General features: G+C 35.3%; 1 protein-coding gene across 6 annotated transcripts in view; it reads left to right on the top strand.

The window, feature by feature from the left end:
* Positions 1 to 27,572, top strand: part of EPHA3 (EPH receptor A3) — a 356,643-nt gene that overhangs the window by 84,681 nt on the left and 244,390 nt on the right. For all 6 annotated transcript variants that reach the window (XM_047875913.1, XM_047875912.1, XM_047875916.1 and 3 more), the window contains one exon: positions 11,803 to 12,463. In XM_047875913.1, coding sequence (XP_047731869.1) covers positions 11,803 to 12,463 — 661 coding nt within the window. The remainder of the gene's footprint in view (positions 1 to 11,802; positions 12,464 to 27,572) is intronic.

The raw sequence follows: 27,572 nt of genomic DNA, 5'->3' as shown, positions 1-27,572 counted from the left end.
GCCACCCAGGTGCCCCTGGGTCATTTGTTTTAAAATCTTCTCTTCCTCCCAACATACACAACTGTCTCCTCTCCTTGTCTTTTATTGCTTCTTCTTAAGACATACCAGTATACAAGAAAATGTAAATTTAACCTATCTTTTTTTTTTTGGTCTGTCTTTTCCACTAGAATGTAAGCTTCCCACGGAGAGATATTTCAGACATTTTGGTTGTTGATATAATTCCAGCACCTAATAGAATCCCTAGTGTATAACAGGTGTTTAGTAAAAACATGTTGAATTAATCAAGGAAGCTTCCTCTTTCATTTTATCAGCTCACAATAACCAAACTGAGTTAGTACTTTTGTGTTTTTATGCATTTTTCCATATTTCTTCCTGTGCCTGGATTGTGTTCCTTTTCCTCTTTTCTCCATCTTTACCTATTTTTACTCATCAAAAATTCCACTTATGTTTAAATTTCTTGCTAAATGCCATCTCTTAGCTGTTCTTCTCTTTCTCTGGCCTCACACTGGTCATTGCCATTCTTTGATGGATATATGACATTCTCCACCCTTCTCTAATGTCCCACACCCAATGTATCATCAAATCCTTTGGCTCTACTACCAAAATATTTCCAGAACTTGATCTATTCTTTCTCTGTCTCATTGATAACATTCTGTCCTCTGTCACCTAAGCTATTATAATAACCTCCTAATGATCTCACCACTTAGACCACTTCTCCTTAAAGTTTATTTCCTACACAGCAGCTCTTAACCTTTTTAATACATGAATCAGATCATGTCACTCTTCTGGCCACACTCTTTACTGACTTCTGATTTTTTCTGAGAATAAAATCCAAATTCCATCATGTCGTCAACAATGACCTAAATGCTTTTATATTCAACAATCTCTCTGATTTAGTATTTTACCACTTAATGCCTGGATCACTCTGTTTCAGACTCAGTGGCTTCTGTGCTATGCCTGGATTATAACACCATCCTCAGTCTCCTAGCCAATGGACTTTCTGTTCTCTCAGCCTGAGCTGCTTTATCAGCAGATATTCTCTTGGCCTGGCTTCTCACTCCATTCAGGTGGCTGCAAAAATGAGACCTTATGCCTGGTTACCCTACCTAAAATACCATTTTAATCAACCCATTTGTGGTATTCACTCCTCTTAACCTGTTTTTATCTTTGTTTTTCTTTGTAATGATTATCACCATCATACCTATCGTGTGTATGCCTCTGTGTGTGTGTGTGTGTGTGTGTGTGTGCTTACTCTTTGTTTTCTCTCAGTATAACATAAGCTCTGTGAAAACACTGGTGGCTTTCTTATTATTTTTTTCATGAAGGGGAGGAGGTCCCCAGGGAGTAGAAGAGCACATGGCCTACAATGGATTTCTGTTGAACAAATGAATGACTGTCTAATGTTAAGACTTGTAGACACATATATCTGCTTTTATAATGTAAGGTTTTCAAGGGCAGGAAACCCTCACTTCTGCATCTTTATCATAATGAGAGTACCAGAAAATAATTTTATAGTATGTAAGGGGTTGATAAATATTTTTTTTACCTAGTTAATGGTAAGAACTACGTAAGCACTTATTAACTATCAATATCATCTATTAAGCAACTGAATAATCCTATATGAAAGAAAATATTATTTCCATGCTGATATGAGATAATCGACACCACACATTGACCAGTATGGAGTAAAACCATAGTAAGAATAATATATATTTTCATTTTATTAAATTATAGAATATGACTGTTAGCATGTTATGCAGATAGATTATATACTTTTTATTTAAAAAAAAGAATAGTGAAAGGAATTGAAGTGGAATGTGTAATAAAATTAAAGAACTATATATGGTACCTGGCACATTGTGGAATATTATTGGCAGAAATGTACTCCACCTAGAATAGCAAACTTCTCAAAGATAAAAGACAGCAGACTCATTTATAATAAAACATGAATTGGTTCAGTATTGTTAAGTTTTGTTATTTATTATATTTATTGAATTTCAGGACAGTAAAACAAAATATACTTGTCACAAGTTGTGGTGACCTTAAGTAAATAAATAAATCCTGGATGAGTTAAAAAAAATAGGAAACAAGGAAAGCTTGAATTTGAAACATATTCCTATTATTTTATACGGAAAAAATCTGTGTATTCTGATGACATTTGCAGTTAACTCAGCTTTAGCAAAGTAATAAATAATATTTGTTTACTGCTTCCCAGGTGCGGCGCAAGATTACACCTATTTTAAATAGATAATCTACTGTTGGTCACATCTCCAGAGTTTACTAGTATTTTTTTCCCATTTTACAGATGTGTGAATTAAATCAGGGTCAGTAGGGGCACCTGGGTGGCTCAGTCAGTTGAGCATCCAACTCTTGATCTTGGCTCAGGTCATGATCTCACAGGTTGTGGGATCGAGCCCCAGGAGTGGGGCTCTGCACTGATAGCATGGAGGCTGCTTGGGATTATCTCTCCCTCTGCCTCTTTCTCTCCCTCTGCCTCTCTCCTCTCTCAAATAAATAAACTTAAGGAAAAAAAGGAAATCGGCTGATTTTCCTATTAAGTAGCAGAGCTAGGTTTCAAATCCTAGCCCTTTGTCTCTAGAGCTTAGACCCTTAATCTGGGCTCCCCAGGATATCAATGGATAAAGGATTAAAAATATTCCTGTGAAATAAGTTTGCCACCCTTGTGAAAAGAACTGCAGAAGAAATCTGCAGTTTAAAAATGCTTGCTGTAAAGCAGCTTACATTTCAGGGAATTGCTCTCAAGAATCACACTTATTGTGTTAAAAATAAACTTAGTTATCTGAAGATCTATAAAACTTAGCATATGTTCCACAGTGACATGAGTTAATTTCATTTCCGTCACTGTGAGTGCTCCACAGGTATATCGTAAATTGCTATGAATTACTGTGGCTGTGACCCATTATCATAGCAGGAAATTACATGAATCTCACAACTGATATGAAATGTACTGCTGTCACTGCTATGCATTAATTTCTAAGTAGTTGGCCATTTGTAATAATTCTGTAAATGTCCATCTTAGCACAGTTTTCAGTCTAGACAAGTGAAACCAATGTGCATGGAATTTCCCCCCATTATTTCCAAGCAGTTATTCTGAATTCTAAAATTACCTTTTTATTGGACAATTTCATATTGAACATTTTCCCAAGAATTGGAAACATGATAGTTTCAATGTCCTACTCCCTAATTTTCAAGGAAATTTATTCTATAAAAAGTAAAGTCATTTGGCTGTATGTGAATAAGAACACAGAATGAGAAAATCACTGATAAATATAAACAATTTTTCCAACTTTTAAGGATAGATAAATGGTTTCTTAAATTGTTTTTTAACCACATCAACCTCCTTTTGGTGAGATAATTTTTAGATAATGGTATATACTATATGGTTATAGTTCTGAGAATACCGTATTTGCAATTATGTGTTTTCCATTATGAATAGAAATATTTCACCATTAAAAATCAAAACGCTATAATGCAAATTGGACTTTTCCTATATTTCCTTTGATATTGATATTCATTCCCTTGCAGAAAAAATAAATTCAAATTGAAAACGTTTGACAATGGGAATTTGTATAAATTTCCACATGGTATTTTTTATATTTTGGTACATTGATCACATCTGTTGCAAATCGGTCCCTCTGACTAGAAATTCACTTTTCTGGTAGATCTTCAAGCATTTTGATTCATTTTTGAAAGTTTTTCCACCATCTCCCAGACTTTAAGATTCTTTTTCTTCATCTTCCAAATTTCTGTCACCATCTATTCTAAAAATCTTTATCATAAATTTATTGACACATAGTTCCTAGCAATTTACTTCCTGTGAATTTTTTTTATTACAAAAATGCTTAGAAACATAGAATCGGTTTTATATTTACTCAGTAGGGCCACTCTTTGAGACATAATTATACAAAATGTTGATTTTTAAAATTCAATTCATTATTCACCCGAAAGCATACTTCTGTGCGTTGTTAGTTATGTAACTTTAATATTTGGCACATTGCATGATATTGAATTTTAGTAAATTTAGTAAATTGGCTACTTGATTTTAGGCACCGTGCTAGATGTTTGGGAGGGGAAGATGAGCCGAACCAGAGACTATGTAGAGGAGAACAAATAATGAATAAAAAAATAAGTGAATATGTCTTTATAAAATAAAAGTTGATATAACGATGGATATAACACAAGGACAATATGTTCCTTAAGTTCAGGTACCCTGTTTATCTCTTTTGTTACTACATTATTGAACTAGAGCTTGGCACACAGTAGTTACTCAATAAATATAAATGAAATGTTCTTAAAAGGACATATGTCGAATTTAATGAGAGCACTGTTTCATTAAAAGAAAACTTAAACAAAATGCATTTATATATGTGCATGCACTTTTGATATTTTTTCTGTCGATGCTTTCAGTCTTTCAGTACAAACAGGAGTCTTTCTGAAATATATTTTAGTAGTCAAAAAGTTCTAGTATAATGAGCTCTGTTACTCTCTGCACTTGTGGGTGTATCCTGGTTACATTCATAAGAAAAACGTACATCCTTCTATAATCTTTTGGGAAATATTCAGTGTACGTTCATTCAACAGAGGTTATCTTCTTACAACATCTCTTCTGGATCTTTGCAGCGGTTTTTCCTAAGCCCTCTTCTTTTCTTTGGAGAATCGACTCCCAGTCCCGAGCTAACCCTGTGCCTATTTTCAGTGGTTTCCCACTGTAGCAAATGAAGTCGAGGCATGCCAATTGATATTTCCAAATTGGCCCAGGTCTTTCTGTTCATTTCCTTTCTTTTAAAAAAAAAAACAACATTTATTCATTTTTGAGAGACAGAGTGTGAGCGGCGGAGGAGCAGAGAGAGAGGGAGACACAGAATCCGAAGTAGGCTCCAGGTTCCTAGCTGTCAGCACAGTGCTGGACTCAGGGCTCAAATTCATGGACCGCGAGATCATGACCTGAGTTCATGAGCCGATGTCAGACACTTAACCGACTGAGCCATCCAAGCTCATTTTTTTAATGTTTATTTATGAGAGAGAGAGAGAGAGAGAGAGAGAGAGAGAGAGAGAGAGAGAAAGAGAGAGAGAGAAAATGAGCGTGAGTGGGGAGTGGGCAGAGAGCAAGGGGACAGAGGATCCAAAGGAGGCTCTGCCCTGACAGCAGAGAGCCTAATGTGGGGCTCCAATTCACTAACCGTGAGATCCTGACCTGGACTAAACTCAGACACTTAACTGACTGAACCACCCAAGCACCCAGGCCTTTCTGTTTTAAGTGACTACCCCAGACCTACTGCTCAGCGCCCTGTGTTCTAGCCAAACTGGATTCCAATTCCTTAAACAGGTTCTGTCCCCACATATCTTTCTATTTGCTCACACTTAGTATGTGTATGCCCCCATATTTCCACCTGTAGAAGCGCTATCTTTATTACCCTTCTGTCTCTTCTTCCTTAATGTTTTCCCACAACTTTCCTTCCAGCAGAAATCCTTTCTTTCCCCAGTCCTTGAAGTACCTCGAAGAGCAAGTGTATTGTCATCTGCCTTATGTGACACATATGCCTCTCACTCTGGCATCAATTTCTGGAGACCAAAAGTCACATGTCACTTATTTTTTTACTATCCATGGCTTCTAATCTAAGCTTTACATAGAAATATTTAACAAATGCATCTAGAATTTAATAAAACTACTGTTAGAGAAGCATCTTAAGACATCACAAATCACCACAGAAAATCACAGTAGGAAACTACCAAACTATAGCAAACTGTAAAAAGAGTAAGATGTCTAAGACCGTTCTCTTGCATTCATACCAGGAGAACTATGTGCTTGAAGGTAACCCTCCCACACACACTGTTTACATCTTTTTGTAATGCACACGCTTTGCATTTACCACCAGATGTGAAATAGAACACTATGATTAGATTTACTTTGCTCGTTAGAATAGAATCTTACCAGTCTTTGTGGGAGGTAGAAGATGAGGTTATTCAGGTGAGCTTCTTTAAGGCATGTCTGGGACTTGGCAAATCTAAAATCGTAAAACAGATGGGATGAGGGCTGAGCAAAAGTCCATTCTACAGAGACAGGGCAGTGCTATCTAGAAACTTTAGACAGAGTTTCTGAGGAGATTCATAAATCTTGGAAGCTGGTATTGGAGTATGCAGCCAAGTCAAGTAGACATCCGAGGTTAATAATCCTGTTGGCAAAGGATGTATAACATTGGTTCTCAACCTTAGGGATACATTAGAATTGCCTGGACAATTTAAAAACAAATAATTAGTTTGGACAGAAACCCTGAAGCAGTATTTTTAAAAGGCTCCCTGGCTAATGTTACCAGAAATAAGAACCATCGATGTAGGGAATTAGACAGACTGTGTGGTCAGAAATATGGCACACTTGTCCACAGGTGCAAAGCTGTGGCAACAGCCCTGAGGTCTCAGCACAGTGTACCACTGAACCCCACCAGGGAGGAAAACGACTCAAATCAAGATGGTGAATCCGTGGCCACTCTAGTTCTTGTCTCAGTCTAGAGGTTTAAGGAACGGAGAAACACTGAGCATGAAGATGGAACCATTTGTGTGTGAGGGAGTGGCTAAAGTAAAGACAGAGGCCCCAAGGTAGGTACGGATAGCAGACCCCAGGAGCCCCACACCCGAAGACACCATCTTTAACAGCCTGCGGCTTATTGTAGCTACAGAAAGTACCATGGCACGTTCAGTATTCCTGAGAATTCTAAACAGGGCTCTCACGTCATCCTCACTCTTTGTCTCACTCTCTGAAATCTTTTGTTGGCTTTCCTTATTAATATTGTCCGGCCTTTCACTCCTTTCCTAGTTTTTACCTCTTTTTGGTGTGCTTTACCCTAACTAGGATGTTGTTCCCCGCTGAAGTAAGGCAATTCTAATTTGATGATTATCAAATTTTTGTAGAATACTTAGGAGTTAAGGGTGGGTAGGGGAGTGGATAGTCGTCATTATTATTAAGATTACCAGTCATACCATCCCAGGCCTGCCCTTTTAGGGCATTTCTATTCTTAGACTCTAACCCATACCTTGTTATCTGATGTTTGTTTTCAACATCAGGTCCCCATCTCTCTTTTCATTCCCTGGTTACAAAGGTAATTCTCTGATTTGACCAAAAATCAACATCAACAGCGAGACAAATTAAAAACCAAACAATTCTATTCCTTACTTGTTTCAACTCTTTTATCTTACTCTATCTTGTTATAGAATGGTATTAGAAATAGGTATCTGTGTGCATGCTCTTCAGACCAGAATGTGCTAAAAACTATTTATTAATAAATGGAGATATGATTTTTATAGATATAGCTGTGCCTGACAATTGACAGTGACATTCTTACTGTAAGTGATTATGCATTTCCACGTGTAAAATGCTGATGCATGGTAAATGTTCAAGTATTTCTAATATGAACACTGAATTTTGAAATGGCTCTGCATGTGTACAGAGGGGAATAAACATGGGATCAAGAAATATGAGTGGAGAAAGAATAGCATGAATCAACTTAATATCTAATGCAATTTTTGAGTGCAAGATTAGTCATCATTAGCATTTAGTAAAGTGCAGAATTATGTGTTTCTTATTAACCATTGAAATGCAAATGCAATATTGTAAACTAAGACTATCGGTGATCATTTTTTTTATTGTCATCTGCAAATTTCTGAGAAACTGGTTTTAAATCTTATAAGGTAAATCATGAAAGTTCTTTTTCTTACTTTTTAAATGTTTCCCAAATTATGTCAGCCTATACACTATACATATTGCAAGTTCTCCTCTCTTAGAAAATGTAAACATTTTCCTCCTTACTTCCTATTAGCAAGTAGCTAAAAATGTGTCCAAGAGAGTAATTAATATCAATGAGTATAAATCCTTAATTACTGTCATTGAGACTTATCAGAATAATAGTTATTAGGTTAAATACTGATAAATTATTAAAAATATATGTTTTCCTCCCAAAATACATGTTTCACTCAGTGACAAGGAACTGTTATATCCAGAAAAATATAAATAGTCTCCTTTGTATCCTACTCTATGTTTTGATAATGGGGAGGTTCACCGTGTTTATACCCTGGGAATAGGTTTCAGAATGACTTTTTTAGGGAGATGATGTCTGGATACATGATTTTCTAATAGTCAAAATAATTTGGAAAAATAAAAATAAAACCACAAGGAACTCAGCTCTGTCTGGCCTTTGTGGTCTAATAATAAAATCTCAGAGTAACAATCTGGGAAAGAGGCTAAATATCAAAATTGTTGATTTTGGAGAATTTGACCATTAGAAAAAAAATTGAATTCTTTCTAGTTCTGTATTCCCTTCTGCTGAAGACGTTACTGCTGAAAACCCCTTGCAGAGTTTTTTGTTTGTTTTAATCAGGAAAATGAAGGGAAAGATCTTTTCTTTGTACCGCGCAATTGTGTTTGTCACCAGTTAGTTCTATATGGCACCCATTTTATTTTCCCCGGTTTTCCTTGTGACAATGACTATAGCAATGTAGTATTTCTAATAAATTATGAACATTATACTTTAGTTCTTGGAATAGGAAGAAAGGTTAAACATGAGCATTCTTTAAGTTTATGAAGTGTAAACATTACAACCGCAGCTTTAATTAGTGATTTCTGTTGTTGCTGCTGCTGTTGAGAAAAATGCTCATTTAGGGATTTTATTTCTACTGTCTTTAGTCCTCAGCAAATGCCAGGGTTTGGGACTTGCTCTTTTTGCCAGTGGACTGAGAGGGCAAGCCACCATCACTTACAGGCAATTTGGTCTTGATTACAAATTAATGAAGTGATAATTGCTCTCTGCAGCCTTTTATGTGCAAAGCATGCTGGTGCTATTTGTATTATCTTCTTGCAATTTATACCTCAGCATTCAAGGACTTGTGATAGCCTGCCAAATTAGCATTGAGAGGAAAAATGTTAAACTACGGGGATATCTCTATAATTAAAATCATATTTTACTTCAAATTATGAAAATCTCTAATCTTAACCCCTGTTTGATGTTTGGTAAAATACTGTCCATAGCAGGATTAATTTGCAACTGATTCATCGGTTGAAGTACACACTCCTATCTATTCTGATAAGAAAAAAAACAAAACAAAACAAAAACAAAACAAAACAAAAAAAACCCTTGATCTAAAAATTTTAAGTCACTTGATTTATTTTTAAATAATGATATCCATGATCTAATTTTCTCTCAAGTGTGCAAGTAAAGGCCTTACTCTCTGGAGTTTTTGCTAGTTCTGTACAATGTCATAGTTCTTTACAGTGTCATCGTAGAACCACGGTAACAATAATAGACAAGATTACACATAGTGCTGACCTTTCACATCAGACTTTTTTGGAGTTCCAACTCTGTTCACTTCTTTTATTTTTCTAATATTAAACATATATATGAATTTTGCTTTAACCGTGACTTTACTCTTACAGGCAATTCAGAGTACAATCCTCAGAACTTAGATGCTTAGGTACACCTTTTTTCTTAAACACTTCCTGTATAATACAGTCATAGAGTGGATGTTTGAAAATGGTATATTGATGATTATTTAAAGTACAATGAGGGTGTTTCTTTTCTTATATTAATATATAAATATAGCTTGTATATTCGTTATAGGGTTTTCTAAAACATTCTAAATTTGTTCCTTTCATGGACTTTGGTGTGACAGTGGGGTCAAGCCCATTTTGCTTCTGGAAAAGGAGCACTTCTCTTGTATTCCAAACTCTGGAATCAAAGTTATTAACATAAAGAGTGCTTTTTGCTATTTGCTTTTATTTTGTTTTTAGGTTGGTAGAAGAGCAGGGGAGAGTAAGAAGTTTTTAACCTGTTTATTATATTAGTGAGGTCTACATATTGGATTTGATAATTCAAACATCCTAATGTAAATAATTTATTTTTTTTTCTTAACGTGTTTCAAAGACCAAATAAATGTTGTATTTCTTGCTTGTAGGTTACCATCAATTCAATAAATTAATATTGTATCTAATTTTGTGACTGGAATTTGTGGATTGGAACTCTTATGTGTTTTTAAGATTTATAATTACAAAAGTGTTCATACATCTTAAATGCTGTCCGTTTAAGTATTGAAAACTTGTCATTCGTGATGAAAACAATTAACTCCCTCAATGGAGGAAAAAAAGTGGAACGCATTTATAACGAGTTTCATGAGAATTTTGTTTATTTATAAAATTAAAATATATTCTCTAATAAGGACTTTATGTTTGCACTCCTTTGAGTGATTTCCTTCATATATTATAAGAAAATAATAATTTTTATACATCTCTCAAAATATGAAATTGTGTCCTGCATATTATGGAGTATATGAAGAGGTCCAAAGCGTAGCGAATGCATAGGAAACCAAAACTAATCTTAGCATGCTTCCTGGATTAAATTTGTAAATGCATTAGGTATTTAATAAAGATTATATAGCACAGAATGTTTCTTAAGAATGACAGGATTATGGAAGGCATCAAGGAGAAAACAGCACAGTCAGGTTGGGGTTATACCATAAACAAGAGAAAATCTAACATGGCTTTTGACAACAGTAAAAAGGTTTAGAGTGACGAGAGCATAGTATATGCATAAGTGAAACATGTAATTCACTAGTCTCAATTCAAACTTTTAGAAAAATATCAATGTATTTTGGGATCAGTTTTTGGAAGAATGCCAGTATCAAACTAAAGAGTGTGAAGTTATTTGTATAAATAATGGTCAGCCAGAGAAGGCTTTGAATTCAAGTATGACATGGCAAAAGATGTATTTTCCTGTAGCACGAGACAAAATTGGGCATGAAAAAGAAAGTGTAGACACAGGTGTAATAGTTAGAAACAGATGGTATAATAGTTGCAGAACCGTAAGTACCACAACGTGATGCTAACTTAAAAGCTTCCCCAAATCTGTCGCAAGGATAACACTGCGACACTGTTTCACTGTCCTACAAAGTCCTGAAACTATTTAAGTGTTTTTACAGGGAATACATGTTATGTTAGGATAACCTTAACTGCTATAACAGTGAAAACCCAAATAGCCACCTATTTCTTGCTTGTGTAAAATTCAATGGGAGTAAAACATATTAAGAATTGAAATGTTCGCTACATTTACGTCTTCTGCTTTCCGTGTATAACGATTAGTTTTTTATTTTGTTGGCAGGGGGAGGCATGTTTGTATTTTTACTTCAGATTTTCTTTCATGGTTCACCCAACATCTATTCCTTGAAATGGTTATATTAAAAAAATGTCATGTATGGAGATAAGTGGTCATGACATCATCCAGATTCACCTTGTTATGCCTAGATACTGATTTTACAAAATTCTGGACCAAATTGGAAAAAGATGAATAGAAATTTGTTGTAGGCAGTGGTATTTTTCATTCTCTTTTTAAATAATAAACCAAAAAAAAACCACAATAAAAATATATGTACAATAAAACCATTTCATAGTGTTATTTGACATAATTGATTTGAGGTTTTTGATACTGGAATCTTTGACTGGTTTTAATCAATTGCCAGGCAATTTTTTCCTGACTATTTGACAAACCACAATACAATCCAAATGTGTTAGTCAAAATTTTAAATTACTTAGTGTCGATGAATATAGAAACTTGCAAATAATAAACTTACAAATAAGAAAGTTATGGAGTTGTTCCATAACATGATCTTTAATGAGTAACACTGAAGTTTCTCTTTAAATATTTTGTATTTTCTGAGATGCCATTAACACCCTGATCTTGTATGCATTATTATTCATTATGCTTATTTCATTATTTCTCATTTTTTTCTCCTTTGATTCTTCAGTGGGAAGAGATCAGTGGTGTTGATGAACATTACACACCCATCAGGACTTACCAGGTGTGCAATGTCATGGATCACAGTCAAAATAATTGGCTGAGGACAAACTGGGTCCCCAGGAACTCAGCTCAGAAGATCTATGTGGAGCTCAAGTTCACTCTACGGGATTGCAATAGCATTCCACTGGTTTTGGGAACTTGCAAAGAGACTTTCAACTTGTACTACATGGAGTCTGATGATGATCATGGGGTCAAATTTCGAGAACACCAGTTTACAAAGATTGACACTATTGCAGCTGATGAAAGTTTCACCCAAATGGATCTTGGAGACCGTATTCTTAAACTCAACACTGAAATTAGAGAAGTAGGTCCTGTCAACAAAAAGGGATTTTATTTGGCATTTCAAGATGTTGGTGCTTGTGTCGCCTTGGTGTCTGTGAGAGTGTACTTCAAAAAGTGCCCATTCACGGTGAAGAATCTGGCCATGTTTCCAGACACGGTACCCATGGATTCCCAATCCCTGGTGGAGGTTAGAGGTTCTTGTGTTAACAATTCTAAGGAGGAAGATCCTCCCAGGATGTACTGCAGTACAGAAGGTGAATGGCTTGTACCCATTGGCAAGTGCTCGTGCAATGCTGGCTATGAAGAAAGAGGTTTTATGTGCCAAGGTAAGAGTCTTCTCTATTTTCCTTTGAGTTGTATTACTCACCTGTGGGTTTATTATCATTGAGTCATAGAAAGAAATGAACGCAGCCTGAACTCACTTGGCAGTAAAACATGCCTCAAACAACACGCCTCAAACTGAACAGAGTCTATTTATAGACCAAATTTATCTCACTTGATGTGTTGATCCACAGTTTGTTATAGAGATATTCACGTGTTTGACTATGTGGTGCTGGCCTGAACCACACTGGAGGTGTTACATAGGCTATTTTTAAGTGTTCTCTGCTGTTTAATGACCACGGTAATATAACTCCAGATCAACTGGAAAAACAAACAAACAAACAAACAAACAAACAAACAAACCCAAAACTGTCTCTTTTATGTAGAGGGAAGAAACATCATTGGCAGTCAGGTAATCTAATTCTAACAGAATAAGATACTACATTGTTAGTTTTGTGCCTCATAGTGGTACATACTTCATTGTTATAAAATGTATTCTCCAGTGGTATCTGTTCATCAAATACACGTTCACTTACAATGTGTTAGTGCTTTAATAGAGATTATTTTATTTAAAAATCCAGGGTGGATACCATAGTGTTTGATGTATTGAGGGGTAATTTTAAAAGAAATCTCTGCTTCATGATTTGGCCCTTTAGACTGCCCAGGAAAATATCTGTACCAATGTTTAGGTGCAATGCAATGTACCTGTAATGCAATGTGCAATTGCAATGCATATTCGAGTCTTCATATAGTAGCAGAGAACCTGAGTTCTGCCATCAAATTGATTTTTATTAAAACTCTATTTTCATAGAAGTAAAATTTCACATAAGATATGACGTATCAGATGAAAATTTCCATTTAATCCAAAGATTTGTTAATTTAGCGTTAGGCAAAGTTTAGTGTTTAAGAACACACTGACATTATTATTAAAACATGTATAAATACATAGGATAACTTAAATACTTACTTAGTCTTTGGAACCTAGTCTTTTAATACCTTTGTTTGCTGTTATACTCTGCACATGAATTGAATTTGTAGCCATTCTAAATCTCAAACATGCGGAAGAAATGAATATACTTTATACATAAATTAACCTTTCTAACAATGTGAACAGAACATATCACTTTGCTTTTGACTATAGACTAGGTCTATAGAAGAAAAAAAAAGTAGTGAGAGCAAAGGCTATACTGTAGTCTCATACTTTTCCATGTTGTTTAGATCCTTGACAGGCACCAACAGAAATATTGTTACCAAGCATGGTTTTGAAAGTTCTAAAATTGACACAACATAGTAGTTACTACCTGCTTATATACATGAGTGGAGAGAAGTCTCAACAGCCTTTATAATCCACTTTGAATCATATTTTGTCACTGTGGTATTCTTTGTGATATATGATATTGGTGAGAATTATTTTAAATAAAATAATAAAGGCCTAGCTCAGGAGGAATTAAAAAAAATTGTCCATTGTTTCTAATTTGGTCTCTACTGAACCAGTCTCTGATATCCACACCAGCACAGGAATAGGTGTGTCGCCTTGTCAGAGAAATCAATATGCATCAATTTATGCAGAACTATGTCATAAAATATGACATTGAGCAAGAAACCTAATCATTAGATCTTTGGATTTAAAATAATTTTCGTGTTTTTATAATCATATTGAAAGTTACAAGGAATTGAAAAATAAGTATCAATGAGGTAAATAGAATCATATAAAAGTATTAATACAAATAAATAAAGCATACAAGTAATTAACTTACGTTACATGCTGTCTTGAGGACAAACTAGTAGCACATAAAAAAAGTCAAATTAACTTGTATTTAGAAAATCTACAATGAGGGGTGTCTGGGTGGCTCAGTCGGTTGAGTGTCCGACTTCAGCTCAGGTCACGATCTCACAGCTCGTGAGTTCGAGTCCCACGTCGGGCTCTGTGCTGACAGCTCAGAGCCTGGAGCCTGCTTCGGATTCTGTGTCTCCCTCTCTCTCTGCCCCTAACCGACTTGCATTCTGTCTCTATCTCTCTCAAAACTAAACATTAAAAAAAATTTAAAAAAAATTCACAATGAATTCAAAATTGCTATTTTAACCTGATTTTAATTTACTGAACTACTTTTTTAAAGTAACTACTATGCTATTAAATTGCATTCTATGTCAAGATTACGCCTAGAGGTAACATTTATGTCAAAGTTCTATATCTTTGAATCTTGTAGTTTATTATGTTGAAGGATATCAACAGCATCTTTTCGATATAGTAATGCTATGTCATCAGACTTTCTCAGCATTTGAAAATACTAGTTTCGGAATGAGATACATATGCATTAATAGCACATTATTTCAAGACAAAGATCATGAAGATAAATCAGTAAAAATAATTATAATAGAATTAGAGATGGCCCGTGAAGTGAGATGTGATTGTAATTTAAAGGGGGGGATGATTTTTTAGTGATGTAATTTACAGGTGGAGTGTGGTCCTAGGGTCATATCTTGACGTTTGCTAATGTTTACAGGTGAGTTTTGGCTTCCTTTCTTTTTTAATCGCAACATTTGTGTATTCAGGTTATTAAACAATGCATCGAGGTAATCTACTTTGTTCTGATTTACATATTTAGCAAATGTTTATTTAAATATATTAGTTTGGGCATTACTGTACTGCATCTTAAAAAAATCCAGTACTCCACCAATTGGTTCCGTATCTGGTGCAAAGCCTGTAATTTTGCTGCTGTTGTCAGTGACGGTGCTGGTGTTTCCTGTGCCTGTTACGGTTTCCTTTCTTTTAATTTTTAATTTTTTTTTTTGGTTGACTTTGTAGTAAAGCTTGAGGACTGATCCAAATAGCTTGCTGTGACTCTCACAGGTCAACATTCTATCAGCACTGCTTATATTCAGGCACACAGAAGAATGGTAATCCCCAGAAAGGAAACAGATAAAAAGATAGCTAGACAAACTTCGTATATTTCATGTGATCACTTTCATTTTGTTTTTTTCCAAAAAAAAAATATTGTGTCACTCTTTAAAAAAAAAAAGGATGGGACAATAGCTTTACATACCCACTACTTGGAATACATATACAGCTAGATTTTAAAAATCTCAGGATAATTTTCTAACTTAGCGATCAGCGACCATGGAATTTCAGTTGCCTAACACAAAAGAAAACAAGAGTCCTTCACTTTATTTAAAGGACTATTTAATGGATGCCAAATTCATTCAAAGCACTGTATCAGAACTCAAAAACATTTTTTCAACATTCATTCATTATTTACCAGATGCTAGACAGTGTGCTTATATGCCAACTCATATCCATGAGCTGTCTTTATTTATCCCCCAAATAACCTATAGGTACATATTATTATTATCTCCATTCAAAAAAATGAGAACAAAGCATTCACAGGTTAAATATCTTGCCTTCGTGTATTTAATAAGTGCTGGATGAGATCTGAAACGAGGCCGTCTCATTCAAGGTTGCAGTTTCAAACTCAATCCACACAGCTTCCCTGTGGTTTAGTCCAGTGGTGACAGAGACCAAGAAACCCCATGAAGACACAGATTCTACAAGAGTTAAGAGTACTGTAAATTGAAGGAGGAGGAGGACCGCAGTGAGTTGGCATAAAGTAACTAAGAATCTGTTAATTTATGGTTTATCTATTTCAGTTCATTTCCCACATCTTTCTGTTTCTAGATTGTTTGGAAGAGTTACTAGCCAAATAGCCAAAATGTCATATTTTGGGAGGACTAAGCTTAGTCTGGGTGATATCTAATAAAATCTGGATATATAGATCACCAAGCATCTTAGATATACAAAAAAAGTCTACCAAATTTAATTCAATACGTGTTTTTGACCATCCATTAGTACAAAGTAATAATGTGCCAGACATGGGGAGACATAGATGAATTGTATGTACCTTGCAGGAACTCACCATCTACTATGAAAGACAAATACATAAATGAATAATTTTAATGCAAGACAGACCAATCAGTCTTCTACCAGGAGTACAAGGAACTTTGGCAATGTAGGGGAAGGAGAGATTAATTTTGAGTATTTCAATATTAATAGTGGAATTTATTCATTAATAATGAGAAGTCTTTATTGAGAGATTTGGATCATCACTGTTGGGATTGGAAACTTTTGGAGTAAGAAGAAGAGGCTAACTACCTTACGGAGCTTACATATTCTAGAAGGTAAAGTTTATAATTTGTTTATTGAATCATTATCTCAAAATCTCAAAATATGTAGAAATCTCTCCCATTAGAGTTTTGTGTTCTGAATTTGTTCCACAGGAAGGCTTTATAGAAGATCTAAATTTCATAACCAGATCATTTTCTGACCTTAGTAATGAAATATTCTGAACCATTTATTCCAGTATAAATGGATAATAGGAACAGTTGAAGTTTCGTTAAGCATACTGAAAATAGGGCAATGTCCATTTGAAAATAGGAAAAATGTATTGAGGGGCGCCTGGGTGGCGCAGTTGGTTAAGCGTCCGACTTCAGCCAGGTCACGATCTCGCGGTCTGTGAGTTCGAGCCCCGCGTCGGGCTCTGGGCTGATGGCTCAGTGCCTGGAGCCTGTTTCCGATTCTGTGTCTCCCTCTCTCTCTGCCCCTCCCCCGTTCATGCTCTGTCTCTCTCTGTCCCAAAAATAAATAAACGTTGAAAAAAAATTAAAAAAAAAAAAAGAAAAATGTATTGATAAAAACATTTTATTGTCAAAAAGCTCATCCATCAGTTTCAGAACTGTAATTAAAACCAGAGTTATCTTTGTACAGGACAAGAATCCTAACCACTGCATTACACTTTTCTTGTATATACTTTTCACAACAGTATATTTTTCCTGAAACGAGAAAAAGTAGTGGAAAATATCTTTTCACCATTTATTCAATTATTCAACAATGACCGAGTTTTGTAATATGTACTAAAGTCTGTGTTAGACACTAGGAAAACAAAGATAAACATTATCTCTGCTAAATTAGTTTGATTCGTAGGTCAAAAATCTATGTGTATTGTGTGTGTGTGTGTGTGTGTGTGAGAGAGAGAGAGAGAGAGAGAGAGAGAGAGAGAGAATGTGTTTAAAATATTAGGTCTTTGCTCTTAAAAAACAGATTTTTTAACTGAATTATTAAACAGAGCTAAGTTAATAATACTTTAAACTAAAAATAAGTTATTAGTGTTAATGAGGAAGGAGGTATTGGTGTGGGAGGATATAAGTGATAGGAAATTAAAATGTTCTACAATTAGATGCTTCATGTTGCTGCTCTTCCTTTTCTGTGCCAAAAATGAACACGGGAAAGCTAAGAATAGAAAGTGGTACACCGTTCTCTTTCAAGGACTGGTTAGAGGAAGAAAATAAGAGAGGAATGAAAGAGATATTGGTAACTAAAGAGTCATTCAGGAATTGCATGCCATGCAAACTGGAAATACAGAAAAAGGCAGTTTCAGGAGGGTAGAGAGTGCTTGTGATAAATTTGGTAAAATAGAAATGCACATAAAAAAAAACAAAAAAAACAACCCACACATGCTTCATCTGATAAAAAGTAATGTACTGATTAGTAAGAAAAGGAAGAAATCATGTATTAGACTTGGTTTTCTGTTAGTTTCTCTAATACATAATTTTGAAATATGGCTTTAGTTTAAATAAGTTCTCTCTCAATTTAATGATAGAGGAGGAAATCCTGGTATCTCTTTTAATTTACTGTTTGTGGCTTAAGCATTTTGGCCATGTTTCTGCTACCTGGGTAAATTTGCTGGATGTGGTCAAATTGCAGGTTGAGTTGTTTTTACAGGATGTCAATAAAGCTCTTTTAAGATGATAACATTAAAAATTAAAATTACAAACCTAAATCATCTACTATTTGGGCTTTCAGTCACTGACAATCAAAATACACTTGATTTCTTTCACTGGAGAAATCACTCTTACTTCTTACATCCCACCATAATTCTTTTAACTTTTTAAGATTGGAGATGGGAAAGGGGCACTGGCGTGGCTCAGTCGGTTAAGCATCCAACTTCGGCTCAGGTCAGGATCTCATGGTTCCTGGGTTCCAGCCCTGCATCGGGCTCTGTGCTGATAGCTCAGAGCCTGGAGCTTGCTTCAAATTCTGTGCCTCCTGCTCTATCTGCCCCTCCCCCCCCCCCCCCCCCCCCCCCCCCCCCGCTCACATTGTTTCTCTCTCTGTCTCTCAAAAATGAGTAAATGTTAAAAAAAAAAAAAGATTGGAGATGTGAAGAAATTTTGCATGCATGCCAAGAAACCTTGTGAACTTTATTATTATTTCTTTTAATCCTGGATAATAAATTATGCTATCTGCTTTGATTTAGTTTGGAGAGAAAAAAATGAGAATGCTAATGGCTTTTTATATAGTCAATTAATTACATTTGAGGCAGATACCAGGAGGTTACTATAAATATTCCTGCTCCTACAAACTTTGTTTAGATTTAATGTACCAAATACCTTATTAATGTCACCGAAGAATCTGTTGCTCTGTGTTTTATCTCTGTGCATTCATTGTGGAATGCAAACTTTATTCCTTGTTTTTGTACATTAGCAGCTTAATAGAAAAGTGTGTTTGATATGATGTATGAAGACATCTAGACTTTTTGATGATTGTCCATAATTATGTTTGTTTCACTTAGGACTTATGATATCAGTTCGTACTCTCCATTCATTTCTCTGTCAATTCAGAAAGTTTTAAAGAACCTGCCAGGGTTTCAATAACAAAATGGTTTGGAGATTCTGCTTACTCTGACAGAGGAGGTAGAGAAAATTGAAAATCTCTGTTGAAGTTTCTTAGCACTTACTACTGAGTCTGTTTGCACCTTCTGGAACTGCAATGAGTGCATACATTTTAATGAATTCAGAAGCATTTCTTTCCAGTTGTTTTTAGACTGAAAGTTCTTTGAGGGAAGGGGCACGTCTTGTTCTTTTTTTAGGAGCATCATGCCTTGAACTAGCAGAGTGTAATTCTCCATGAGATACTTATTGAAAGAATACTTACTGAATGAACCATTCCAACTGTGCATGCTTAGAAAGTGAGCTCTGGAGAGAACATACTTTATGCTGTCTTTGAATCTACTAGGTCTTTCAGACACAACTTTCATCTAATTCGAAATGAGCACATTTGACATTTAGGTCGCACACAGTTGCAACAAGCTAAGACTAGATCCACCTGACTATCATTAAACTAATTAATGAACAGATGAGATAAGGTAATATTTTATATGGTAGTTGAGAGAATACCTTTCTCTTTTATGAATTTACGATGAATATTGTTTTTCTGACTTTCGAAAATCAATTGCTTCACATACCTATAATAAAGCATTTTTTTTTGCATTTAGGAAAATTTTCAGCATTTAGGAAAATGCTGAAATGGTTTTTGTTTTACACACCTAGTACTTAGATGCCTCATCCTTTAATTACTGCACTGAAATTACCAGGTTTCTTACCTCGAATTATGAAAAATTTACTTGTTTTCCCTGAGTTTAAAATGACAACCCTCTATCACCACTTTGCTCTTAGCAGTTGCATACCCATGACTCTTCAAACCAATGAATTTATTTTAATAAGAGAAATATGCCACTAATAAGTAACAATGTAAATAACTTTCAAGTGAATTAGACAGATACATTGTGATAGCTTTATAATGTCTATAAAACCCTTGATTTATACAAGTTTCTGTGTCTTCTCACCAATTTATATAGTAAGTTATGGTAGCATTAACACGATGCAGAAAAACCCTCCAAGTTTGCCCTCAAACTTCAGTTTGAATTTAATTGTTTTATTTAGCAAAATACTCTTGTCACTGACAAATGTCTGAGTGCTTAGATCAAGAGCCCCAGAATGCTGCTTAACAAGTGTGCAGCTAAACGATTTGAGCCTCAGTTTCTTCATCCATAAAAGGGGAATGATAATACCTACCCTTTAGAATTACCAATGAATATATACTTGGCCCATTGTAGAGTGCCTAGCAGTGGGTTAAAAGTATATGAGCATCCTTGCTATGATTAGTCATCGGCATCATTGGAATGTGTGATCTTTCTTACTTTCTTGTTTCATCTGTGTTAAAACAGATGTGACAAACCCATCCGTTCAAACAGCCTCTCTCTTACCTTAAACCTTAGGCCTTAGAGACATCTGGTGGGAGAGAAAAAGTCTTTAATGAATTTATATATCTGCCTATTCATTATTTATTCATTGGTTGTCCACCTTCTTCCAAATAGGGTTTTCCTTTTCCAAGGAGACTTCATTTTAAGTTTCATTAAGCTTCTAGCCTATTTACTCACAGGTGTTATTTCCTCTATTCTCATATTGTTAGCTTTTATTTCTCTTCTTCTGAACATTAGTCACTCTTGATTTTTCCCATCTAGTGTTTGACTCACTCTCTTATTCTTTCTAGCATGTTTTCTTTTGCTGATTATTCAAAAGAGCCTTAAAATTAGAGATGGACATTTTTATTAATTGTGGACCCAGAAAGGCTTTTAGATTTTAACTGATTTAAGATAATATAGTTTAGGAAACAAACAACAATAGCAAAATAAAATAAAAATTCTACATTTAAAAAATGTTAAGCCCAGAAGTTTTTCACTGTGTTACATCCTAATATTCACCATATAAAAGACTAGCTTAGGTAATTGGGGAGGTTATAACAGTAAAGAATACTCTTGCCTTGGAGAAATCACGAGTCAAAAAAAAATAATCAACTAAGCAAAAATATTTGTCCAACCATTTTACTTGACTCTGTATACAACTAACCATATCTCTTTGATTTATTTTAAATATTTATTATGTACATTTAAGAATCACCCAAATAGTAAAAAAGGCAGTGAAGAAAACAGCATAAATTGTATGAAGTAAATGCCAAATATGCTTACATGAATTACTATATGATATTACTGGAAACCTTCAATCAAATTATGTCAATGTACTATCTAAACAGTAATTAAGTAAAACGTTTTTTAAAATACGAAAAAGAGAGGAAAACTAAGGGAGTGTATTTGGCTTGTGAGTTATTTAAGTATTGTAGTTCATTTTTGAGTCTGTATAAAAACAAACAGTATAAATTTAAACCGTGGATTTGCATATTTAAGATACTAAAAAGAAATGTGAGTTCTTTGTTCTGTACAAACTACAAATCAGATTATTTTGAGCAGTCAGAGACAATTTAATTGCAAACATATTTAGGAGAGATATGACTGTTAAACTTAAGGAGTAGAATGAATTCATGTGTAACTATTGAAATACCTCCTAATTAATAAGTACAAGTTAGATGATCAGCAATGAATCACCATAAAAGACAAAAATCATGGGCGGTTTTATAAATGTTGGTAACATTATAACACAGGTTTACAACTAAATGAGAATTACAGTGTGTTAGTAAAATATGAATAACTTTACCTTGTATGGGTTAACTTTAGTTGTATAATCTTGCCAATCCCATTATTCAAAGAGGAAAAAATAGTAAGACATTTCTTCTGTAAGTAGGTCTTTTACTACTTTTTGTCTTGACCTGGAAGGCCATTTTGCAGGTCAGTATGAAGATATTTTCCCAAGGTTTTAACCTAGTTCACATCATCCCTTGTCAAATAGCTGTAGGGTATTAGCTTCTACGATTTTTTTTTAAGTATGCTAAAATCTGTGAACTTTCAGATACTTTGCCTGGTCCAGTGTCTCAAAGGTGGAAATAATAATTTAGGCAACACCTATATGCCAAATAGATACTCTTTGGGCCACACAAATAATTTTCCCACTGAAATTGTTTGGGAGCCTATCTGTGGAAAAATATGGATTGAGCTTCCCAATACAATATTTACTATGGGAACTTAAGACATGGGGAAAAATAATTTAAGTTGCAGAGAGTAAAATAGCTCTAATTTTACTTGAAAGAAGTTGTTTCTGTCATTGCATTTTCAGTCTCATTTTCAAAGGAAGATCAGAACATTGTTTTGTATAACACTAAGTATCTAGTAAATGTAAACCCCTCTGAAAAGTGATTAGAATTTTCAAAGGAAAAGACACATCTAAGCCCATTTCTCTGTGAGAGATGGGATATTAGATATTTTGAACATATGAAAATTATAGTTACTTGGCAGCTTAATAAATGTCACCTTGTCAAATAGCTCATGGATCTGGCATCATAATTTACAATCAAGTAGTTAAGTTTGAAGGAAGTCTTGAAATTTCAGTTCTTTAACTTAGACTACTTTGGGGTTTATATAGACAGTCTTCCTCAGTTCTGATTTCCTGCATGCCCTTATATAAAACAAATATTTTAAAGCTGATACATAATCTATAGCTTTTGTCAAGAATATCCATCTTTAATTTTTCAATGTGCTTTTCTTTCCAGCTATTCAGATATTATCAAAGCTTCTAGATTGTAAAATTTGAAGAATGCGATATAATTGTTTTTCAGAATACATGTTATGATTCTAAAAAGAGATAATTGATATTTCATTAACTTTTCCATATTGTTTCATTATTTTTAGTCAGCTCCTATCAAAGGAAGGGAAATCCAACCTTATGCAAAATAAACTGAGAAGTAGATCTTTTTCTCCCTCTTGAGATACGTAGATTCTGTGAAAGGCATCGGTAATAGTTTCACAACGTTTGCTTTGCAAGTACAGATTCGTTGTGCACTTTCCACCTTCTTTCCTGTGATTTCTCCCCCCACTTCTGTCTGCGTTTGGAGTTTTGACAATCCCTTATTAGTTCCAGAGTAGAACTTATAAGAGCTAATAAGGGTTTACATTACAGCTCTGACAGCTGGCAGTAAACTTTAATAGAAAGCAATTGGGGAGAGAAGTTTAAGTTTTGGTAATATTTGATGAAAGTGCTCCTAAAGTAAGAAGAGCCATTTGGAAAGAATCATATGACTAGAGAGACTGCATGTATGCTCTGTTCTTGTAGCTTCTTACCGTCCAGAAAGCGGACCAAACATCCTGTTGGCAGATAACTGTAATCACTTATGGATGTCTCTTTTAGGAATCAGAATCCATGATAGGAGAAAAAAAGTAATGTAAACTTTGGTCATGTTATTTACCATTATCCCGATAGTCCTCTGAGATGTGTTTGATTGTCCTTTAGAAACACTACCACAGTGTGCACTTCTAGCCAAAGATTTGTTCTGTGAAAGGAGACCCGGAGATTCCAAGGGTGAGTCGAGATCGTGAAAATCATACCCACTGTATGAGCGGTCGCAGACTTTTTGTATTATAAAAAACACAATTAAAATAAGAAGTAAGGATGGCTTCTAATAGTGAAAGACCCTCCATGTAAAATAGTTCTGAATTCTCTGTTCAGTGGTCAGCTACAAAGCCACAAAAGGTTAAAAGTGGATGCTGTAATTGAGAACAGCTGCTGCTTTTTGACATGAAGACTCACTTTCAACAAGAAAAGAGAAAGCATATGCTATGGGATGAGAGAATACCATTCTTGAATTAATGCATAAAGAGCATGTAAAGTTTTGTGAAACTCAGAATAGAATCTGTATATATAAATGGTTGGAAAGGAACCTTTTTACTTCTCTGGTAGTTATTAGAGAAGAAAATGTATATTTCAGAGATTTGGATCCATTTGCTGTCTATCTCATGCTGCTATATTGAAGGTGGAATATTTCAGTCTATCAGTCAACATGTGTAAAGGTTTTATGGCATCCAGAATTGAATTGATTAATGTGCTGAACTTGGGGGGAAGGACAATACATTTCTTGCTCCTAAACATCTTGGATTCTAAAGAGTACCTGAACTGAATTTATGCTAAAAGGAAGCAAGCACAATATCCATAAGTTCATAAGGGAAAAGAAATGGAGTAAGGATGAAAGATGAATATTGCTTAGAGATTCATAACAATGTGGTGCTAAGAGGTAATAAATGGAGAGGATTCAATCTCTATGGAGTTAAATATTCCACCATTATCCATTTTCATCAAACAAAGCTTAAAGAATACCTACGATACCAAGTTTCCACTGGAAATATCACACAAAACACAACAGAAAATGTCCCTGCCCTCAAGAAAGTTAGACTTTAGTGGAGACATCAAGGAATCAAATGCTAATGCAGATTCTTTCTGTGTGCCACCCATAGAGTTTCAAAGTGTAGACTGATTTCTTCCCCCAGGTGATTTTGCCTCTAAGGAACATTTGAAAATGTCTGAAGAAGGTATTTTTGGTTGTCACAGCTCGGGGAGGGGATTGCTACTGGCATCTAGTGTTTAGAGGCCAGAGTTTCTGCTAAATATCGTATAATGCACAGGGAAGCCTCTATAACAATAAATTATCCAAGCAAACCATGTCAAGGTTGAGAGACCCTGGTCTAGAATAACCCCTCTTTTACATAAATATAAGTTAAGGCTAAAAGGTCAAATTACATGTTAGCAGAGCCTAAATTGGAAAAAGGTCAAATTACATATTAGTAGAGCCTAAATTGGAACCCAGGCCCAAGCATCTCATGACGGTACCTCGGGCCTTATCCTTTCTGGGATTCACTTGGAATTTATTTAGATATTTATAAAACTGTTAAAGGCATATGAAATCCTACTAAAGGCATATGAGATCCTACTAACTACTTAGATCATTAGAAAGTGATAGTTCTGCAAAGAAAAACAAAGCTAAGATCCTTTATGTGAGAGAAAGAATAATGACTTCAGGAATATTCACATGAAGGTGGACATTTAAAACCAGTGGAAGAATGTTACTTGCACAGAACTGGAAAAAGTGACTGACGTTCAGTGGCTGGAATTTGGTAGTGCACGAACTGAGAATGTGAACAGAGTAGTAAAAGAGATATCAAAGACAAAGCATTTGGAGATTGAGGGTGTTTCCTTGAGCAAAGGGTTCAGACAGCTGCTATGGAGTTAGTCCCCTTTTAGGCTACTCTGACGTGCTGACATGACATCAAATCTGACATTTGGTTCTCTTTTTTCTGTAATGTGTTACTAATGCAAAGATGACAGGTAGGTGCGGTTATTTAGTGCACATATTGTATTAATAGTCTTGGTATAAAAAGTTCCTTGGTTCTAGTTCTAGGACTGTTCCTCTTTGATACGAGAGCAGCACCTCAATATCAGCTGTTTCTGTCCTCTGGCTAATATCTGAGCCTAGTGCTTTATTTAATCCTCTCAACTGCCTCTGAGGAAGGTGCTGGCTTGCCCTCATTTCCCATGGGAGGAGATTAGAGGTTGTAGCTGGTAAGAAATGAGAACGGAATTTGAGTGGAGAGCACTTGCGTGTGACTAGTGTTCCCTGGGCCTTCCTAGTGAAGAGGGCCAGGGGAAGTAAGGAACCAGAGGCCCACCAGCCTAGCCTGTGTTTGTAGAAATAACCTGTGAGACTCAGGGTTGTAGTTACTGTAAGGATGCTTTTGAGGATGCTATGCAATACTTTCCATTCTGTTTCCTCAGAGATATCTGAGACCCATCACAAACATTTCTTTCTGGCTCCCATGCCAGAAGTGCTGTGTTCCTCAGGCTACTGCCTTGTTTTCACTTTTGGAAATTGATTCATGACACGATCATGGTATCTTGTGTGCATTCTCTTTAAGAGAGCACAAGAGTTATGTCTTCCTACATCCTACAAATAGTTATGCCCCATCAACATTCTTTTTTGATACTAAACTCACATTTTGTTTCATGTGAAAGGAGAAATCTGTTTAGGCAAGAATAAAATAAAAAAAGGATGTTTAGGAATTTGACTGCAGAACAGAGGGCAGGTTTGTTTTGTTTTGTTTTAATTTTAAATTCAAGTATATTTGACATACAGTGTAATATTAGTTTCAGGTGTACAATATAGTGATTCAACACTTTCTATACAACACCCAGTGCTCATCATGACAGGTGCACTCCTTAATCCCCATCACCTATTTCACCCAGTCTCCCAAGCATCTCTCCTCTGGTAAACATCAGTTCTCTATAGTCAAGAGTGTGTCTCTTGGTTTGCCTCTCTTTTTTCCCCTTTGCTCGTTTTGTTTCTTGAGTTCCCCATGTGAATGAAATCATATTGTATGTGTCTTTCTCTAACTAACTTATTTCACTTAGCATAATATACCTAGCTTCATCCATGTTGTTGCAAATGGCAAGCTTTCATTATTTTTTATGGTTGAATAATATTCCATATCGTATATACAATATGTATATCACTTCTTCATTCATCTGTCGATGGACACTTGGGCTGCTTCCTCAGTTTGGCCCTTGTAAATAATGCCGCAATAAACACAGGGCTGCATATATTTTTTGAATTCGTGTTTTCACATTCTTTGGGTGAATACCCAAAGGGTATTTGGTATCATAGGGTAGTTCTAGTTTTAGCTTTTTGAGGAACCTCCATAGTCTTTTCCATGGTGGCTGCACCAGTTTGCATTTCCACCACTAGGGCAAAAGGGTTCCTTTTTCTCCACATCCTCACCAACACTTGTTTCACAATTTTATTTTTTCCCTGTATATTCCCTTTGTGTTCTATTCTTCACCTTTTAAAAAATATTTAATAGTAATCTGCTGCATCCTGAATTGTACATATCCTGTCTCAAGGATAAGAGGTAAATACATTTGAATTGCCATTTATTGATTGCCAAGTATGTACTCAGTGATTAATATACTATTTGATCCTCAACAAAAGCCTTACAGAGTAAATATTATTAGCCATATTTACCAGGGTAGGGCTAAGATAATTTACTAATTTGCCCTGTGTCACAATGCCAGGTTATAAACTGAGATCTAATTCTGAAACCCAGTCCTTCTCATAATATAATAAGCTAACATTTTTCTTTTGCCGATACTTTTACAAGTCACAATAATGTGTAAATAAGCAAATTCTTGCAGCCAAGGATGTGGCTAGAGAATTTGTTTCATTTTATTTATTTTGAGAGAGAGAGAGGAAGAGAGAGAGTGTGTGAGAGATGGGGGGGGGGCAGAGAGAGAGAGAGAGAGAGAGAGGGAGAATCCCAAGCAGGCTTAGGTCAGGACAGAGCCTGATGTGGGTCTTAATCTCAGGAACTCACAGCCTACACTGAGATCAAGAGTTGGACCCTTAACCAACCGAGCCGTCCAGGCACCCCCTAGAGAATTTGGTTTTTAGAGTTGAGGAAAAAGGTTGGAATTAGTTACTTAAAGAGGCAAGAACTTCATATTCATTAACATAAT

The sequence above is a fragment of the Prionailurus viverrinus genome, chromosome C2 (assembly GCF_022837055.1).
Source record: "Prionailurus viverrinus isolate Anna chromosome C2, UM_Priviv_1.0, whole genome shotgun sequence".
NCBI classification, from domain to species: Eukaryota; Metazoa; Chordata; class Mammalia; order Carnivora; family Felidae; genus Prionailurus; species Prionailurus viverrinus.
This window is presented reverse-complemented; position numbering and strand designations above follow the sequence as displayed.